The sequence below is a fragment of the Dermochelys coriacea genome, chromosome 8 (assembly GCF_009764565.3).
Source record: "Dermochelys coriacea isolate rDerCor1 chromosome 8, rDerCor1.pri.v4, whole genome shotgun sequence".
NCBI classification, from domain to species: Eukaryota; Metazoa; Chordata; order Testudines; family Dermochelyidae; genus Dermochelys; species Dermochelys coriacea.
In genome coordinates this window covers 44,220,806-44,242,054 of record NC_050075.1, presented here as the reverse complement: position 1 = coordinate 44,242,054, position 21,249 = coordinate 44,220,806, and the positions used below count along the sequence as shown (strand labels likewise).

General features: G+C 43.1%; 1 protein-coding gene across 12 annotated transcripts in view; it reads left to right on the top strand.

The window, feature by feature from the left end:
• The window catches only part of PACS2 (phosphofurin acidic cluster sorting protein 2), a 226,521-nt gene that overhangs the window by 115,029 nt on the left and 90,243 nt on the right, over positions 1 to 21,249 (top strand). For all 12 annotated transcript variants that reach the window (XM_043491455.1, XM_043491452.1, XM_043491451.1 and 9 more), the window contains 2 exons: positions 2,383 to 2,489; positions 6,169 to 6,323. In XM_043491455.1, coding sequence (XP_043347390.1) covers positions 2,383 to 2,489; positions 6,169 to 6,323 — 262 coding nt within the window. The remainder of the gene's footprint in view (positions 1 to 2,382; positions 2,490 to 6,168; positions 6,324 to 21,249) is intronic.

Below are 21,249 nucleotides of genomic sequence, written 5' to 3'. Positions count from 1 at the left end.
AGAGCACGGAGGACAGGATTTTTAGCTTGCATAAAAGGAAGAGTGAAGCAACCACTAAGGTTCATATTTTTCTATCTAGTAAATGGGTCTGATAGCATTTGGGAATTGTGGCAGCAGGTAACTCATGGGCCTAGGGATCTTATTTTCACAGAGAATTATTGCACTTCAAGGCAGTTCTTAACATGAGCCTTCCATGAACACACCCCCTTCCACTTAAGGTGGCATTCTCCTGGGTTAATCAGATAAATTTTTTCCTTGCTTGTTGGAAATGGCTGAACAGTTTTTTCTCTCCATGACGCTTGAAAGGAAACCCTCAGAAAATGAATTGAGATGGGGTACTTGGACTGGGGGTGGGAGGTAGGGGATGCCCAGCAGTACGTATGCACTCTGGCCCTGTAATGGAGTGGAGGCGCAAAGGATAAAATCTTTGGATGCTACAGAACTAGCATAGGAGGGCAGAGCTAAGAGAGGCAGGGAATGTGCCCAGTAGAAGTGAGGAGGGGGGCAAGGAGAGTACGAGTGCAGCATTCAGATACTTGATGTCATAAAAGTGAAATAAATGCTGGACAGGTTTAACTAATTCAGTGCTAGGGCTAAGAATTTTGGGCACAGGTAACAGGTGCAAAAAATAACATTCCTGTGGGAACCTTAAAGTATCACCCCCTCCTTGCATGCATGTTCATTTGCTAAATGTACCTTGCACCTTAAGTGGAATATGTAAATGCTACCATTGCGCTCTTGCTATGGTGCTAGTGCTTTATTTTTACATCAGGGAGATAAGGCTTGTTTGCCTTTTTCAGATCAAGTTGCATTCCTTTCCCACCAAACTAGACATGTTTAAAAAACAAACAAAAAAACAGAAAAAAGAGTGGAAAGTGCCTGATATTATAATTCTTAGACCTTCTCTATAACATTTAGAATGGTCCAGTATGGAGAATGGTGGTATGAGAATCATGGGCTTGCTAGCCTTACTGCAGGTGAAATTGTTGATCTGTGTGATTTTTAGACCCTGATTCTGCAGAAAGCAGGAGTGTTTAAGGGAATCTAAAAGAGCAGTTTGGCAGCAGGTGAGTGGAGTGGTGCTGTTTGGCCACAGGACTTCCTCCCATGGTGCTGCGCGCTTTGTGTGGATCAGATTGGCCTACCACATCCACATCCTCCAGGCATGAGGCCTGGGGGGCAGATGGTACAGCAGGAGAGTGGGGTGGAGGAGAACTAGGTAGTAAACAGACAGTCTCAACATTAGCCAGTGGAGCTGACATGTGCCCAGGCTAAGTGAGGGAAACATGAAGTTGTAATTAAGGCTTTGCATGGGGGGTGTGGAAGGGAGACACTAACTGTAGTGTTTCCTTAGCAGTTGGAAGCATTGGGTAGTTCTGCTGGAGGTGGAGTCTGTCGCTGTCAAGGAAAATGTGCTGTGTGGGCGTCAGGATAAAGTCAGAGTCCCATAGCTGGTTTCCTTGCGTTTTAGGGTGTGAGAAGGGGGGATATCCCATTTGCCTACTCTTCATCCCTTTTAGATTGTTTCTGGAATGGTAATTGCAGTGGTTTAGTCTGCAGCAGCTCTTGTTTTAATCAATAGCAGCCTTTGTGGGGAACAGGGGAGAGAGGCTGCTCTAGCTATGCTTCTGTAGCAAGAAAAACAAATCAAATCAGCTTGTGTTATCTGCAGGAAACTCTGGAGTGAACTGTTTTGTTTTTTTTTAAGACGGGGGGGCGGAAGGCAGGGGTTGGTAATGAGCCACATGCCCTGGTGTTCCACTTGCTGGAATCCCACCATGATTCTGCTCTCAGAAGCTCTAATGAAACATCTGGTGTGATCTGTTTGACACCTTGGTACCGGAAGTGGTACATTCTGGGAGAGTTGTCACTGTGCCAGCCAATAAGACACACACTTAGGGCATGCCTATGCTGCATTCGCCTGGTTGCAGCTCTGACAGGTGTAAATGGCTAGCTTTAATCTAGCTATCATGGCCAAAACTAGCAGTGAAGATTTGGTGGCGCAGACCCTGGCAGTATGTCCCAGCCTGGAACCTGGGTACATATTTGTGTTGCTAGCACACGGGGTCGCTGTCACTGCATCTTCACTGCTATTTTTAGCCATGCTAGCTAAATTAAAGCTACTGTGGGTATACCTACCCGAGCTACAGTCATGCTTCTGATTGCAGTTCGGATATACCTTAGAAGGACTTTTACTCCTGGAAGAGGTGTTGTAGAAAACTGCAGCATGGAGTGAGCGAGTAATTCCAGGAGCTGGAAACACCTATGTCTCAAAATACCCCAGCAGGGCAAATTTACATATATGTGTGTTTCTGACTAAAAGTTTGGGTAAAATCAAGTCCTTTTGGCAGAGCTTCATAACATGTTTCGTTATCTTCCCAGTTTCTTTCAGATGTCTTGCAAAAACATACCCTGCCTGTGGTCTGTACGTGCTCTTCTGCTGATGTGCAGGCGGCTTTCAGCACGATTGTCTCCAGGATACAGAGATAGTAAGTTCACATTTTATTTAGTGTTAAGTTATTTAAATTTAAGTACAATAAGATGTCTATTCCCCAGCTCCAGACAATCTAATGATGTAAAATAACCATATGTTCACAGGGCAGACTAGCGAGCTACACACCACAAAACTGAAATGAGTTTTCCCTCTAATAATTGATTTAGTCAAGAAATATACCCCACCCTCTAAATCTCATCCATTCCCTAACACCCTAGCAAGCTGATGGTCTTTGCAGCATGCCCTAAAAGTGAAAAGCCACAGGCTATTTGGATCAAGAAGGGGAAGCAATTCCCAGAGCCTAGGAGCCCTTGGGAATTATGCATTGCCACAAATCTTATACTGAGGTGTTCTGTAGAAGTACCTCCACTGACGCCCCAGCTGTGGTGTTCTAATGGGAAGGGAGACAGGTAGGTAGGACCCAGGCTGTCTGGGTTTTATAGGTAACAATTTACCCCGAGCTTTATTTTCAAACCCCTGCAATTGGTTCAGTGTCTGTCAAACCCAGGTCTGTGTCCTGACTGACAGGGATCCAGGAGATACAAAGCACTTACTTAATGGGAGCTGTCTCACCACACTTTCTTCTGCAACCTTGCTCAGAAACTGGAGATTGGCCCTTGAACAGGAATGAGCCAGTTTAAGGTCAAGGGATAGCTTCTTCCTCATTTAGAGTGGTGGGGGTCCCTCCCAGGGAGGTAGGGGCAGCAACACAGGGCCCCCATGTTCCCTCAGATGCTGCAGCAGGAATACTTATTTCCCAGAGAGGAGCTGGTAGCCAAAGTGGGGTGGCTCCTTTAGTACTCAGTAGCAGCCTGGGTATATTTCTGCTGGGGTAGTGCTGGGAGGACCCACCAGAGTAGTGAGCCTCAGAGTTAAAATCTTCATTGAGATTAACAGGACAGTTCACGCTTTCCAGAGCTATTGTTTCGGGCTTCCTGCAGACTCAGGCACCACACTGGTCTTATTTTCAAACTTTAACCACGAGGGCTTGAAACTCATTGCTCTAAGGGAGTGTAACCATGCCTTCCTAGGTCACAACTGAAAATGCAAATTCAGGACTAACTGCTGAGAAATAGGGCACTTCTCTCCCCCTCCCCCCCCCACCAATAAACACCTGGTGGTTATGCTCCCATAAAATATACCAAACCAGCAACAAAAGTAAACTACTGTTTCACCACATTGGCTAATAAGTCAGAAAAGCAGTTTCCTTAGGTATCCCAGTCCTGGATTCAACACTCAGACACCAGACTTAAAGATGAATGTGTTTTTTGTTTTTTTTTTTTAAATCAGTTTCATCAAACAAAAGGTGATTCTAATCCCAAAGGACCAGCCCTATACCCAGGTCAATATACAACTCAGATCTTAGCCAATAATCACACTGTTGCCAGTTCTTTAGTATCTAAAATCTAAAGGTTTATTTATAAAAAGAAAGAAAGAAAGGTGAGAGTTAAAATTGGTTAAAGGAATCAAATACATACAACAATCGCAAAGTTCTTGGTTCAGGCTTGCAGCAGGAGGGAATAAACTGCTGGCTTAAGTCAAGTCTCTGGTTGCTTCCAAACCATTGGAACATCCTCAAATTCCTTGGTTAGAATGCTTCCAGTAGTATAAATTCATAGTCCAGAGGTTTGAGCAGGAAAGAGGCAAAATGGAGATGTTTCCAGGGCCTTTTATAGCTTCTACAATGTGGAGGGAAACCCATTGTTTCAAACAAAGCCCTCAGTACAGCTAGTGGAAAATCACAGTGAACAAGATGGTGTTTGGAATCACAAGGGCAAGTCATATGTGCATGCGTGGTTTCGCTTAGGGCTTGTCTACACTGGCACTTTACAGTGCTGCAACTTTCTTGCTCAGGGGTGTGAAAAAACACCCCCCTGAGTGCTTCAAGTTTCAGCACTGTAAAGTGCCAGTGTACACAGTGCACCAGCTCTGGGAGCTATTCCCCTCGTGGAGGTGGGGTTTTTTTTTTGTTGGTTTTTTTTAAGAGCGCTGGGAGAGCTTTCCCAGCTCTTTGCTGTAACTACACAAGCCATGTTAAAGTGCTGCCATGGCAGCACTTTAATGTTGCCAGTGAAGACGTGCCCTTAGTCACAGCAGTAGCCATTACCTGTACTCCAAATCGAACATTCACAGAAAGTCCATTCATTAAGTGTAGATAGGCATCTTCTGTGGTCCATTGTGAGTTAAGTGTTCCTTGATGAGCCACTTAATTTGAATAATTCCTTCAGGATGTGCAGGCTAAATACTTTGTGGGCATTACTCCAGGAGCAAGCATATTTGAAATACAGGCATAGAGCCAATGCTCATAACTTCAAATACAAAAATGATACATGCATACAAATAGCATAATCATATTCAGCAAATCATAGCCTTTCCATAAATACCTTACTTGACATACTTTGGATAAGATTTGTTGAAATTATATAACAGTGGTAGCAACAACAATCTACATGGTCGTGTTTAATTTCAGACCCCAGAAGCTGAAGCCATAGGCGCAGTCTTGTAGTATCTGTGTCTTAATCTGGTGCTGGGAGGGACCACAGACCAGTCACCACACAGACAGCTCAGATTAACAAAGCCATCCATAACTCTACATAAGTGTGTCTGGGATCCTGTGGGTGCGATAGTGGAAGCAAAGAACCATTTCTTTGCCTCCTGCACAGCCACAGCATAACAAGTGAACTCTTTATGCCACGGATGATTAGCTTCAGCCAGAGACTTCGGCTACCAGTACTCTAGCAAAGTGAGCGGAAGTTGTTACCCCTCAACAACATGAGTGCAGGGATAAGACCAAATATTTGTGGATAATTCTCTGCATACAGTCAACTGTACATTATTCTCAGTGAAATTTGTTGCATATAGCAAGTCTCTGATTCTAGGCTTCATACTCGGTGAGGAAATCTTTAGAAGTCTTGGAAAGGAGACTGATGGGAAAGTTTTTTAAAAATAATTTGTAAAAATGTGAGAGTAAAGGTATGTCTGAGCCGCAAGAAAACACCCGCGGCTGTCCCATATCAGCTGACTCTGGCAGTGGGGCTAATTGCAGTGTAGACATTTGGGCTTGGGCTAGAGAGTGGCATCCCAGAAGACCAGGCTCCAACCTGAGCCCAAATGTCTGTACTGCAATTCTGAGCCCCGCAAGCCTGAATCTGCTGACATGGGCCAGGCCCGGGTGTTTTATTTCAGTGCAGACATCCCCAAAGTCACTAAAGGCAGCAGTGCATGCTGGGGGGTGCCTTTTGGTCATTTTTCCCAACACCATTGATGATGATTGAACCCTACACAGAAAACCCAAGTACAGGTTTTCATAGCTTGGAAAGAGTCGGGGGATGGAGAGAGAGCAGGGAGAACAGTTGAAAGAGCTGTAGCTCACGAAAGCTTATGCTCAAATAAATTTGTTAGTCTCTAAGATGCCACAAGTACTCCTTTTTCTTTTTGTGAATACAGACTAACATGGCTGCTACTCGGAAAGTTTATTTCTGAAGCAAATGTTACATTTCATTAATACGTTTTAAGATGCTGCTCAGCGTAAGATTGTCCTACATGCTAGAATAGCTCTTTACTGTGCGGCAGCCATTAACTAGATTGTCTATATCAAGCAGTCTTTCTGACTTACTTTAAAGTAGTTATTTAGAAGGCAAATGATAAATATGTTCCCTCTTTTTTTTGTTTAGCTGTAACTGCAATTCTCAGCCTCCAAACCCTGTTAAAATTGCAGTGGCCGGAGCCCAGAATTACCTCAGTGCTGTGTTGAGGCTCTATGTAGAACAGCTGTCTCACAAAACCCCGGACTGGCTCAGCTACATGAGATTTTTGATCATCCCACTAGGTAAATAAGTCACTATTTTCTTCACAGAAAGATGAATGGCTTAAATCAAGTGCGCTCTCTCAGGAATTGCCTTCAGGGAAATCTTGGTTAGGATGCATTCCAAAGGCCACATTCTTGCTGGCCATTAAATGAGACAAATATTGCACTGCTATAATATTTAATATTTATTACGGTCCTGTCACAGTAGTGAATTTCATCTTTACGTTCCTGATGCTGAATCCTAAACTATTGTTGGGAAGCAATCATTAATCATTCGTATTAAATGCAGAGGATTGAAATGAGCTCTCCCAAGACAGAGCTATGTTACAATATTAATCCTCTTTCAGGGTACTTTTAAAATAAGTGTATAATGAACTTTTGTGAATGTTCTGCTAGTAATCCTGTTCACAATTGCTATGATTTACTACGGTGCAAGTGGTGTTTGAACTAATGATTGTATTCTGGACTCTTATTTCTGAGATTGCAGCTCAAGATGTTTCTAGAAAGTAACTGAGAGGCTGTTGAACTCAGAGTATGGTTAATTCTCAGTTAACAGGAAGCACCTTTAAATTGTTACACGTTTTAAATGGAAGAGAAGGAAACTACAAAAAAACTAAATGGGCTCTGAAATTGCTGAATGGTAAACTGAGGGGGGAAAAATTATGGCCTTTCCTTCTACCTTCATAGAATCATAAAATATCAGGGTTGGAAGGGACATCAGGAGGTTATCTAGTCCAACCCCCTGCTCAAAGCAGGACCAATCCCCAACTAAATCATTCCAGCCAGGGCTTTGTCAAGCCTGACCATAAAAACCTCTAAGGAAGGAGATTTCACCACCTCCCTAGGTAATCCATTCCAGTGCTTCACCACCCTCCTAGTGAAAAAGTTTTTCCTAATATCCAACCTAAACCTAAATCTTTAACTTGAGACCATTATTCCTTGTTCTGTAATCTGCTACCAATGAGAATAGTCTAGATCCTTCCTCTTTGGAACCTCCTTTCAGGTAGTTGAAAGCAGTTATCAAATCCCCCTTCTTTCTTCTCTTCTGCAGATTAAATAATCCCAGTTCCCTCCACCTCTCCTCATAATATTATACCAATAAAATAAAAACCAGCAGGATTTATAATCATCAGTGTCACTTTCTATGTAGCCTATTCAAGAGAAGGTACTGTGAGGCAATTTGAGTTTGTGATTCCAGTTCATCCCACATACATGATCCTAGTGATGTATCTTTACTACAAGGTTCTGGGGCAACAGGCAAGGTGAGGCACACCCACTTTTGAGGAGTCCATTCGGTACAACTTCTAGTGTCTAATACCTTTCCTCCCTCCACAGTCCACTGGCTTGAGGTCCAGGGTAGCCAGAAGGATCCCATGTATAATATGGGAAGTGAGCTAACCTTCCATACCTTTGCCTTCAGGGACTGTTGGTGTGCAATTTTGACAACAATTTCTCCCACATACAAGTCTGGTTTTACAATACTGGAAACGTATTGCATCCATTCATATTGATAAGTGTCAAACAATGATCTCTTTTCGTTTTTGTATTAGGCTGTCCTGTAGCTGGGACAGAGAGCTTAATTCATTCTTAATTACCTGCAGGTCTGCATTATTTATTTTTTTTTTAAACACAACAGTGCTAGCAACAAGACAAAACAGAACACAAAACACAATTTCTATTATGACAGTAGATTCATGGTATTGGGTTGCTCTTCAGCTGGCATCAGCTTTTCCTGATTTTCTGAAAGACAAAAAAAACATGTTTCTACCCCTTTTGAGGTGGCAGATTATTGCTTAAAATATTTCTTTTACAAATACCCTTGCTGATTGCAGGCAAAACAGAGGAATTATCCCCATATTTTCCTGTGTTTGTTCTATAGGCAGGCCAGGTTTCAATGGCTTCTATCTTTTAAGAATTATGGAGAAATTATCCCACTGTTTAGTCATTAAATCCCTGAGGTGGGGTACCTCAGTTTCCCTTCTTATACAGCAGACCAAGTTTATAATGTTTTTCCTGCTGTGTTAGGCTTTAAGTTTATTTACAGGTAATAGCTGAGAAGCATCATTACTATATGACCTTAAAGGATTTTTCCAAAAATCATACACACTACACATTGTTACAGGAGTACTTATTATCATTAAGTTTATTAAAGTTATCTTGTTATACCATGCCTTTTATTTAGACAATTTATGTGCTGACCATGTATGTCCTTTATCTGCAGCTTCTTTGTGCTGCTAGTTCTTGCCTTCCTTTATCATTTAGGTAATTTGCATTTTCACAGGCGCTTCCTGCTTGCCTTTGGATTTAAAGCCATCAGCAGCTCAGAGACTCTTAAAAGGGACACAATCAACTTTCACCAGAGTTTTGATTACTTTTAACTTCTTCTTCTGCTTCCAAAACACACAGCAATCTGAAGAGAAAAAAAAAATAACCTATTGTGGCTCCCTTTGGAGCCCTAATCGCATTTTAATTAGGTAGCATGGTATGTTTGCATTTCTTTTGCCCCTTCTACAATATACACTGCACATCTTCTGGGGCAAATGCACATTCCTTCCATAGCTTACCTTCTATAACATTGTCCATACCAATTTAGGTTTTTACAAATACAGGTTTTTAACCATCAGAGGAGTGAAGTTTTGGAATAGCCTTCCAAGGGAAGCAGTGGGGGCAAAAGATCTATCTGGTTTTAAGATTCTACTTGATAAGTTTATGGAGGAGCTGGTATGATGGGATAATGGGATTTTGGTAAGTAATTGATCTTTAAATATTCAGGGTAAATAGGCCAAATCCCCTGAGATGGGATATTAGATGGATGGGAAAGGAGTACTTGTGGCACCTTAGAGACTAACAAATTTATTAGAGCATAAGCTTTCGTGAGCTACAGCTCACTTCATCGGATGCAGCTTATGCTCTAATAAATTTGTTAGTCTCTAAGGTGCCACAAGTACTCCTTTTCTTTTTGCGAATACAGACTAACACGGCTGCTACTCTGAAACCTGTGTAGATGGATGGGATCTGAGTTACCCAGGAAAGAATTTTCTGTAGTATGTGGCTGGTGAATCTTGCTCCTATGATCAGGGTTTAGCTGATTGCCATATTTGGGGTCGGGAAGGAATTTTCCTCCAGGGCAGATTGGAGAGGCCCTGGAGGTTTTTCGCCTTCCTCTGTAGCATGGGGCATGGTTGACTTGAGGGAGGCTTCTCTGCTCGAAGTCTTTGAACCATGATTTAAGGACTTCAATAGCTCAGACATGGGTGAGGTTTTTCATAGGAGTGGGTGGGTGAGATTCTGTGGCCTGCACTGTGCAGGAGGTCAGACTAGATGATCAGAATGGTCCCTTCTGACCTTAGTATCTATGAATCTATGAATTTTTACATAAGGTGTAACTATTTCTTTTGTGCTTACAGAGATTTCATGTACCTTTATCAAAGTGACAGTCTGATTACTCAGAGCCATTTTAAGACTCAGTGTTTCTAACATTGTTTCTTTTTGTTTTGTGTCACCCCTGCTGTTGCTTCAGGGGGCACTGCCTTTTTAATTATTTTTTTTTAAACTACAGCTCTCATCTGCTATTCTGTTACAAAAACAAACAAACCAAACAAACAAAAAGAATCCAGAATTTTTTCCTATTCTCTTGATTTTGACTGCCTTGCTGCAGCCACTACTTAAAAACATTTTAAATTTTGTAAAGCACTGAGTTACCTTTTAAGGATTAAATGCCAAATCCCAAAGCCAAACAACGCTAATCACCTGTGTCAAGCAAAAAGGTCTGTCAGTTTTGCAATTTTGAATTAAAGAGTCAAATAGATTTTTAGTGGCATTATTTAAAACAAAACCAATTGGTCCTTAGAACTTTACATATTTACACACACACAGATAGATACATACACATTTTCGTTTCCTTAACATCCCTTCCACACTGCACTGCTCTATTTTTTTATATCTTGCATTCCCTTCATACATTTGAGGCAGTTAAGTTCCAATAGAACCCCGTTATGTTGTTCTAGCAAATTTGACTAAATTGTCCAGTCAAATGATTTTTATCAGATAGTTTATTTTTGTCTGGCTTATTTACACACATTCCTTTGGAAAAGAGCCCATTTTTGCTTCAGAATGGCTGCAAAAAAAACAAGAATTCTCTCTAACATTTTTCCTTTTTAACATTTTCACAAAGTTTAACTGCTTAATTCTCTCCAGCCTCTGCAGAGTTAACTTTTCACTCTTTTCTCTTCATAATTATGCCTGGTGGTGCCGTACATAGGACCTTCTCCCCCTTCACCCTCTCTAATGACTGCTACCCTTTTAGTGTCAAAGCCCAATTTTTGTCTGACTCTTAATTAGTGACTCTCAACGACTGATTTGCAAGAGCTCTGCCTTGCTTCAAGGTTAATTTCTTTACCATACTTTTTTTTCCACCAAATGCATCCGATGAAGTGAGCTGTAGCTCACGAAAGCTTATGCTCTAATAAATTTGTTAGTCTCTAAGGTGCCACAAGTACTCCTTTTCTTTTTACCATACCTTGGAGCACATGATTCTCTTTCAATTTTCTCAGAGCCTTAGCTTGGTCTGACAGGAATCTTTTTCTCTCTCTGCTTTCCTGGAGTGCTGCTTTCACTATTTCCAGCCAGCACCTTCCAATTGTCTGCTCCCTTTTCCGTTTGGTTTAGCTTTTCCTGTAAAGATGCTTTTTCCTCTTTGCATGAAGGCAAGCAGAGGTAAGAATCCTAACATGTCGCCCACAACAGCCAAATTGCTGCTGCATCTCTTTTGGCCGACTAGAAGGTTTGTATATGAGAATATACTGAGCCAATCTATCTTCTAGGTCCAAAATAGTGCAGACATCAGCTAGGGCTTGTTTAGTCCAAGGACTGTGCCCAAATTTTTGAAGGATTTGTTTAAAAGGTGTAATTTCTTTAAGAAAAGGTGAGGTTGGAGTTCCTTCTGACTCCATTCCTCCCTCTGGTACTGGCTTGCCCTGTTTTCTTTTAAACATCTTAACATGGGTATTTCAATCTTTGTCACTCCTGATATTACTCAGGGAGTGACACAGCCTTGATTCTGAAATTATAGCTTATCAAATTTCCTCGTCACACTTGGCACAGGTCAGCGATTGACACAGCCTAGATTCTCTGATCCTGCTACTCCTTGTTCCAGCGAGCAGCACTGCCTGGCCCTTAGGCCGCCTTGTTGCCCCTGATACTTCAGTGAACAATAAAGAAAAGGAGTACTTGTGGCACCTTAGAGACTAACAAATTTATTAGAGCATAAGCTTTCGTGAGCTACAGCTCACTTCATCGGATGCATTTGGTGGAAAAAACAGAGGAGAGATTCTCTCCTCTGTTTTTTCCACCAAATGCATCCGATGAAGTGAGCTGTAGCTCACGAAAGCTTATGCTCTAATAAATTTGTTAGTCTCTAAGGTGCCACAAGTACTCCTTTTCTTTTTGCGAATACAGACTAACACGGCTGCTACTCTGAAATCTGTATCCAGTTTGCAAATTAATTCCAATTCAGCAGTCTCTCGTTGGAGTCTGTTTTTGAAGCTTTTTTGTTGAAGTATAGCCACTCTTAGGTCTGTGATCGAGTGACCAGAGAGATTGAAGTGTTCTCCAACTGGTTTTTGAATGTTATAATTCTTGACGTCTGATTTGTGTCCATTCATTCTTTTGCGTAGAGACTGTCCAGTTTGGCCAATGTACATGGCAGAGGGGCATTGCTGGCACATGATGGCATAAATCACATTGGTAGATGCGCAGGTGAACGAGCCTCTGATAGTGTGGCTGATGTGATTAGGCCCTATGATGGGGCTGGCACATGATGGCATATATCACATTGGTAGATGCGCAGGTGAACGAGCCTCTGATAGTGTGGCTGATGTGATTAGGCCCTATGATGGTATCCCCTGAATAGATATGTGGACAGAGTTGGCAACGGGCTTTGTTGCAAGGATAGGTTCCTGGGTTAGTGGTTCTGTTGTGTGGTGTGTGGTTGCTGGTGAGTATTAGCTTCAGATTGGGGGGCTGTCTGTAAGCAAGGACTGGTCTGTCTCCCAAGATCTGAGAGAGTGATGGCTCGTCCTTCAGGATAGGTTGTAGATCCTTGATGATGCATTGGAGAGGTTTTAGTTGGGGGCTGAAGGTGATGGCTAGTGGCGTTCTGTTGTTTTCTTTGTTGGGCCTGTCCTGTAGTAGGTGACTTCTGGGTACTCTTCTGGCTCTGTCAATCTGTTTCTTCACTTCAGCAGGTGGGTATTGTAGTTGTAGGAATGCATGATAGAGATCTTGTAGGTGTTTGTCTCTGTCTGAGGGGTTGGAGCAAATGCGGTTATATCGTAGCGCTTGGCTGTAGACAATGGATCGAGTGGTATGATCTGGATGAAAGCTAGAGGCATGTAGGTAGGAATAGCGGTCAGTAGATTTCCGATATAGGGTGGTGTTTATGTGACCATCGCTTATTAGCTCCGTAGTGTCCAGGAAGTGGATCTCTTGTGTGGACTGGTCCAGGCTGAGGTTGATGGTGGGATGGAAATTGTTGAAATCATGGTGGAATTCCTCAAGAGCTTCTTTTCCATGGGTCCAGATGATGAAGATGTCATCAATGTAGCGCAAGTAGAGTAGGGGCATTAGGGGACGAGAGCTGAGGAAGCGTTGTTCTAAGTCAGCCATAAAAATGTTGGCATACTGTGGGGCCATGCCGGTACCCATCGCGGTGCCGCTGATTTGAAGGTATACATTGTCACCAAATGTGAAATAGTTATGGGTCAGGACAAAGTCACAAAGTTCTGCCACCAGGTTAGCCGTTACAGTATCGGGGATACTGTTCCTGACGGCTTGTAGTCCATCTTTGTGTGGAATGTTGGTGTAGAGGGCTTCTACATCCATAGTGGCTAGGATGGTGTTTTTAGGAAGATCACCAATGGACTGTAGTTTCCTCAGGAAATCGGTGGTGTCTCGAAGATAGCTGGGAGTGCTGGTAACGAAGCGCCTGAGGAGGGAGTCTACATAGCCAGACAATCCTGCTGTCAGGGTGCCAATGCCTAAACCCATTGTTTCATGTTCTCTGTGTGTGTGTGTATATAAATCTCTCCTCTGTTTTTTCCACCAAATGCATCCGATGAAGTGAGCTGTAGCTCACGAAAGCTTATGCTCTAATAAATTTGTTAGTCTCTAAGGTGCCACAAGTACACCTTTTCTTTTGCGAATACAGACTAACACGGCTGCTACTCTGAAATCAGTGAACAATAGGACTTGGATTCTGTAATTGTAGCTTAGTAATATGAGCTCTGTATATTTTACCTCTGCCTCCTGGAGGCCAGAAGGCTGGTTAACCAAATAGAAATGCCTAGCTCAATAGGGGAGTGGTGTGCAATACCAATAACTGAGGTTTTTTACCAATATTCCCCCTTTTGCAATTCTCTACCAAAATGTTATACTAATAAAATAAAAACCAGCAGGATCTTATTAAAGAGGAAAAGGCAAAATGCCACATTTATTGTGAATACAGAAAGAATCATAGTAAACAGTTATAGCTATAACATTCCATTCAATTTCATATTTATTCTCTCTCTCTCTCTCTCTCACACACACACACACACACACACACACACACACACACACACACACACACACACACGTACGTTATCATAGTTACCAGCCTTAGACCTGGACACGAGGAGGGAGCAGGGCCTTATCAGATGCACATCTGACACTCCTGGAAGGTGGTTTGCAGAATCAGACCCCAAAGTTCTCAGTTTCTAGAGTCCATTTTTATAGGAATTTATTCCTATGCCAGTCTATGGGAATTGCTTCATCATGCTGTTGCTGAATCGATCAGCAGATGGCACATTCCTGTCGGTCCCATGCTGCCAGATGTTACCTTGTTCTTCGGTTCTCCCGTCCTTGAGGCTGTTGGGTGGATTCCAGTCTGCCCTCCGGGGGTCCTGTGGTTGTTTCCACTTGACACCTTTTTTGGCCGATGGACAGTGGATCCTAAGGCTGGCACCTTCCTGATCATTCATTTATTATCCAAACCAAGCATCCATCCACATACATCCTCTATCTCTATTTTAATCACAATTGTTAACAAAGCAAGATAAATACAACAGAAGGGCGTGGAGTCCTTGAAGGGCGTGGAGGGCTGGAATTTAAACTAAGGGGAATCAAACTCGTTTGTGATTTTAATACAGAACTTCTTTAACATGATCCAACAATAAGTCGTGCTCCAGCCACCTAATCATTTTTGTTGCCCTCTGCTGGACGCTTTCCAATTTTTCCACATGGTTCTTGTAGTGTGAGGCCCAAAACTGAACACAGTACTCCAGATGAGGCCTTACCAATGCCGAATAAAGGGGAATGATCACGTCCCTCGATCTGCTGGCAATGCCCCTACTTATACAGCCCAAAATGCCCTTAGCCTTCTTGGCAACAAGGGCACACTGTTGACTCATATCCAGCTTCTCGTTCACCATAACCCCTAGGTCCTTTTCTTCAGAGCTGCTACCTAGCCACTCAGTCCCTAGTCTGTAGCAGTACATGGGATTCTTCTGTCCTAAGTGCAGGACTCTGCACTTGTCCTTATTGAACCTCATCAGATTTCTTTTGGCCCAATCCTCTGATTTGTCTAGGTCCCTCTGTATCCTATCCATACCCTCCAGCGTATCTACCTCTCCTCCCAGTTTAGTGTCATCTGCAAACTTGCTGAGGGTGCAATCCACACCATCCTCCAGATCATTAATGAAGATATTGAACAAAACCGGCCCCAGGACCAACCCTTGGGGCACTCCGCTAGATAGCGGCTGCCAAATAGGCATGGAGCCGTTGATCACTACCCACTCAGCCCGATGATCTAGCCAGCTTTCCATCCATCCTATAGTCCATTCATCCAGCCCATACTACTTTAACTTGCTGGCAAGACTGCTGTGGGAGACTGTGTCAAAAGCTTTTCTAAAGTCAAGGAATAACATGTCCACTGCTTTCTCCTCATCCCCAGAGCCAGTTATCTCATCATAGAAGGCAATTAGGTTAGTCTGGAATGACTTGCCTTTGGTGAATCCATGCTGACTGTTCCTGATCACTTCCTCTCCTCCAAGTGCTTCAGAATTGATTCCTTGAGGACCTGCTTCATGATTTTTCCAGGGACTGAAGTGAGGCTGACTGGCCTGTAGTTCTCCGGTTCCTCCTTCTTCCCTTTTTTAAAGATGGGCACTACACTAGCCTTTTTCCAGTCGTCTGGGACCTCCCCCAATCGCCATGAGATTTCAAAGATAGCTTCCTATCTCCCTCCTTTCTCTCTATGTTAATGACATCCCCATTGCTCACCCAGGCTCTTCTGCAAAATCCCATATGTAGCTGAGTGCAGGAAAAAATTAGCTCAGTGTAGAGTTTCTCTTCATTATTTCAAACTCCTAGGTCGTTCTGGCTGACATGATCACAACACACATTTGAAGTCAGCCTAATTTTTCTAGTGTCTAAACTTTCAGACTATGAATGGAAAAACTTCAAAAATGTTAGTGATGAGAAGATCAAGGTTCTTGTTATATTCACTGGGAAACAATTAAACATGTTCTATAACTGTCTAGAAGCTTGGAGAAGAGGAATGGGGGGATGGATTGTAGATAGGGGCTTGGTTAGTGGATTGAATCAAATGTCATTGAATGGATAAGCAAGGATGGAGTTATGAGCTGGGTTTGCAAAAATTTAGGATTTTCTGGGAACCGGGCTGGCTACTTGATAACGTAGCTCTGTATGACAGTAACTAGTTGAGTTTTTTTCAATCTTAGTTTTGAATTCATTAGGTGGTTGTTTCCATTTCAAGTGTAGTGAATGTGATGGGGATCAATATGAACATCAAAAGGTGGATAAGGAATTGGTTAAAGGGGAGACTGCAATGGGTCCTACTGAAAGGCGAACTGTCAGGTTGGAGGGAGGTTACCAGTGGAGTTTCTCAGGGATGGGTTTTGGGACCAATCTTATTTAATCTTTTTATTAATGACCTTGGCACAGAAAGTGGGAGTGTGCTAATAAAGTTTGCAGATACAAAGCTGGGAGGTATTGCCAATTCGGAGAAGGATCGGGATATTATACAGGAGGATCTGGATGACCTTGTAAACTGGAGTAATAGTAATAGGATGAAATTTAATAGTGAGAAGTGTAAGGTTATGCATTTAGGGATTAATAACAAGAATTTTCGTTATAAGTTGGGGACGCATCAATTAGAAGTAACGGAAGAGGAGAAGGACCTTGGATTGGTTGATCATAGGATGACTATGAGCTGCCAATGTGATATGGCTGTGAAAAAAGCTAATGCGGTTTTGGGATGCATCAGGAGAGGCATTTCCAGTAGGGATAAGGAGGTTTTAGTACCGTTATACAAGGCACTGGTGAGACCTCACCTAGAATACTGTGTGCAGTTCTGGTCTCCCATGTTTAAAAAGGATGAATTCAAACTGGAGCAGGTACAGAGAAGGGCTACTAGGATGATCCGAGGAATGGAAAACTTGTCTTATGAAAGGAGACTTAAGGAGCTTGGCTTGTTTAGCCTAACTAAAAGAAGGTTGAGGGGAGATATGATTGCTCTCTATAAATATATCAGAGGGATAAATATAGGAGAGGGAGAGGAATTATTTAAGCTCAGCACCAATGTGGACACAAGAACAAATGGGTATAAACTGGCCACCAGGAAGTTTAGACTTGAAATCAGACGAAGGTTTTTAACCATCAGAGGAGTGAAGTTTTGGAATAACCTTCCAAGGGAAGCAGTGGGGGCAAAAGATCCATCTGGTTTTAAGATTCTACTCGATAAGTTTATGGAGGAGATGGTATGATGGGATAATGGGATTTTGGTAAATTGATCTTTAAATATTCAGGGTAAATAGGCCAAATCCCCTGAGATGGGATATTAGATGGATGGGATCTGAGTTACTATAGAAAATTCTTTCCTGGGTATCTGGCTGGTGAATCTTGCCCATGTGCTCAGGGTTTAGCTGATTGCCATATTTGGGGTTGGGAAGGAATTTTCCTCCAGGGCAGATTGGAGATGCCCTGGAGGTTTTTCGCCTTCCTCTGTAGCATGGGGCATGGGTCACTTGAGGGAGGCTTCTCTGCTCCTTGAAGTCTTTGAACCATGATTTAAGGACTTCAATAGCTCAGACATGGGTGAGGTTTTTCATAGGAGTGGGTGGGTGAGATTCTGTGGCCTGCACTGTGCAGGAGGTCGGACTGGATGATCAGAATGGTCCCTTCTGACCTTAGTATCTATGAATCTATGAAAGCTACTGATCTGTACTATAAACAGGTGGTCAGTGACTACCATACATCAAGGTATCAATTTACCTGACTCAGCATTCTAAAAAGGTGGTAGGAGTCAAGTGATTGAATATCCTGAAGTAATGAAAGCAAATAATACTTGTCAAGGGAAATCTAACCATAGTCAAGAGTTAAAATAGCAAGATAGAATGGTTAGTGTTCATCTTAATGGACAGAAAAATCTTTCATCGGGATCAAATGTGGCATTGAATGAAACCTCTCTGTATAAATGCAGAAGTGCCTGATCCTGCTAGAACAGGGATGGGCAAACTTTTTGGCCCAAGGGCCACATCTGGGAATAGAAATTGTATGGCGGGGCATGAATGCTCACAAAACTGGGGTTGGGGTGTGGGAGGGGGTGAGAGCTCTGGTTGGGGGTGCACGCTCCAGGGTGGGGCCAGAAATGAGGGGTTCAGGGTGTGGGAGGGGGCTCTAGGCTGGGGCAGGTGGGGAGGGTGAGGGCTCTGGCTGTGGCTGTGGGTGCGGGCTCTGGGGTGGGGCTGGGGATGAGGAGTTTGGGGTGTAGGAGGGTGCTCTGGACTGGGACTGAGGGGTTCGGAGGGCAGGTGGGAGATCAGGGCTGGAGCAGCAGGTTGGGGTGCAGGCTCCAGGGTGGGGCTGGTGATGAGGGGTTTGGGGTGCAGGAGGGTGCTCTGGGCTGGGATCGAGGGGTTTGGAGGGCGGGAGGGGGATCAGGGTTGGGGCGCGGGGGAGGCTCAGGGTGCAGGCTCTGGGCGGCGCTTACCTCAGGCGGCTCCCAGAAGCAGCAGCATGTCCCTTCTACAGCTCCTATGCAGCGGCGTGGCCAGGCGGCTCTCCACACTGCCCCATCCGCAGGTGCCAGAGGGGGCTATTGGAGGGGGGCCATGCTGCTGCTTCTGGGAGCTGCGTGGAGCAGCCCCCAATCCTGCTCCGCGGCAGGACCGCTGGAGGGAGGGCCATGCCACGGCTTCTGGGAGCTGCATGGAGTAGCCCCCGACCCTGAGCCCCAGCTGAAGTGCTGGAGCAGGGCAAGCCCCAGACCCTGCTCCCCAGCGGGAGCTTGAGGGTCGGCTTAAAACGGCTGATGAGCCAGATGTGGGCCGTAGTTTGCCCACCCGTGCTAAAGACATCATAAATGCCATTGTCACTGAAGCAGGGCTGTGGTGATGATTTAAGTCAGTGGTTCTCAACCAGCAGTCCAAGCCCCTAGGGGGCCTTGAGCAGGTTTCAGGGGGTCCGCCAAGAAAGGCCAGGGTTAGACTCACTGGAGCCCAGGTCAGAAAGCCGAAGTGCTGCCATATGGGTCTGAAGCTTAAGGCCCTGATCCCTGCCACCCTGGGCTGAAGCCGAAGCCTGAGCAATGTAGCTTCACAGGGAGCCCTGTGGCAATTGCCCTGCTTGTTGCCCCGTAACACTGGCACTGGCTTTTATATGCAGAAAACCAGTTATTGTGGCCCAGGTGAGCCATGGAGTTTTTATAGCATGTTGGGGGGGCCCTCAGAAAGAGAGAGGTTGAGAATCTCTGATTTAAGTAGAGCCGGGTAGGAAACAGTTTCCTGGTCCTATAAAAAAAAATTTTGAGAATTTGGAAAAAAAAAAATTCACACTCTGAATTGGGCCCAAAAGTCTTCCATATTTTTTTTATTGAACTGAAAAAAAAAATTACTGGATTGGTCAAAATAGCTTGTTTTGATTTCAATTTTTTTTAATTTGTTTTTTACCGTAAATTAACTTACATTTATAAAGTAATGCATCCGATGAAGTGAGCTGTAGCTCACGAAAGCTTATGCTCTAATAAATTTGTTAGTCTCTAAGGTGCCACAAGTACTCCTTTTCTATTTATAAAGTGAAAAGTCTTAGAACATTTTAGGATTGAAATGTCAAAATGGGATGTTTTGAGAACTTTAAAATGTTTTAGATATGGGAAATCTGTTGAAACAGACCCTTTCCTGTGAACAGTTTGTTTTGATGAAGCAGTGTTTTCCAACAAAAGACATTTACATTCACACCCAACCAACTCTATGTTTAAGCACCAGTTCCCAACTTTCCATCAGCTCTTCAGCATGCACTTCATTCAGGAGCCAAAAAATGCCTCAGATCAAGCATTGTTTATGCCATAAAAACACTGAAAGACACAGACTTAAAGTTACAACCTCTTTTATGCTGGTAACATTGCCTTTGATGTAGTGCAGAATGAACAATTGAAAAAAATAATTGAATCATTTTGTGGTGAATAGTTTCCTTCAGAGAGACTTATACTCACAGGTTCACTGCCAGGTGCTGCATGTAAAAAAATGAAGGAAAAAAGAGATTTTAAAAAAATCACATTGATATTAACGCAAAATAGGCGAAGGTTAGAAAATGTCCTATTGTGGCTGTGAATGTCCACATAGAAAAAAAGCATTCCTGCATAAGGCCATTGATTCTAGGATTGAAAAGACCATATTGTGTCCAAATGACTGAAGATACCCTCTAGGAATTCAGAGAAAAGTATGACAAGAAGACCTTCACCATTTGTTCAGAACAACAAAGGAGAGAATTTCTCAGAAGTGTTCATTTTCTTACTGGTTTCCATAACATCCACCTTGTGCTATTTGCTTTACAAACTCAGAAGAATTCATCCTCTGCCCCAAATTCCTGGTGCATGGGTATTCAAAACGCTACTTAAAACTCATTGAGAAAGTAACATGTAGCACAGTCCTAAAACTTATTGTGCATGACATGTTGAGAAATTCTTTTGCAACCACCATCAGCCTTCTGTTTTGTTGTCCAGAAAAGGTTTAATGCCCCCAGCTTCCAAAGAAATGCAGGGGAACTAGTGAAGTTCTTGTCTGTTTGCATTCAACAACACAGTTGTGTTGAAACTTGCACTGGTATGAGGAGGATTTTGATTGGAAACATGGTATGCTTTTTACACAACAAGGGATACTACAGAGCAGCATTACAATTGGAGGTGAATTTGGGGGAATTTTGGCAGATTATAGGCTCATGACACAAATGTCAATGTGGGTAGCTATTTAAAGAATTGGAAGCACACAAGGATAAAATAAAGAGATTTGGAGACGCTATGGAACCTTTCCATTACTTAGCCAACATGACTAATCCCAAATACAGAAAATATTGGTTGAGTAAAGAACAGCAGAGGCTAGAATGTGACTACTGGAAGTCATAATCCTGAGTTCTGTCCTCTAGCATTTAAAATTGAGTATCCAGATTTCGATCACTAATCTGGTTTTGGAGGAAGCTGTGAAAAAGCCCATCTCAAAGTGGTGGAAGATTTGCGACACCTCAGGAGTCAGAATTGCTAACTCCAGAACATAGTTTTTAAATGCCTTGAGCTCCTCCTCAGCAAGCTGTCAGTCAACTCTCTCTGACCATGCAAATCTGAATGTAGTAAAACTTTGTAAAGCTTTTCAGTAAAGTTGAAAAAACAAATATGCTGATAAAAGTGTGTATTTAATGACTGATAAGAGCAGTAGGTCTAACTAGTTAGTTGTCTAGGGACACATTTAGCGAGTGTGCATGTGTGTGTTCCGGTAGAACTGCAAACTTTTCTTTGCTAACTCTGTTTACGTTTCACATGTCTTGTTAATAAAACCTTGATTTTTATTTTCCCATTGCTTCTTTTTTTTCCCCCAAGGGGGAAAAAACCTAAGGTTTT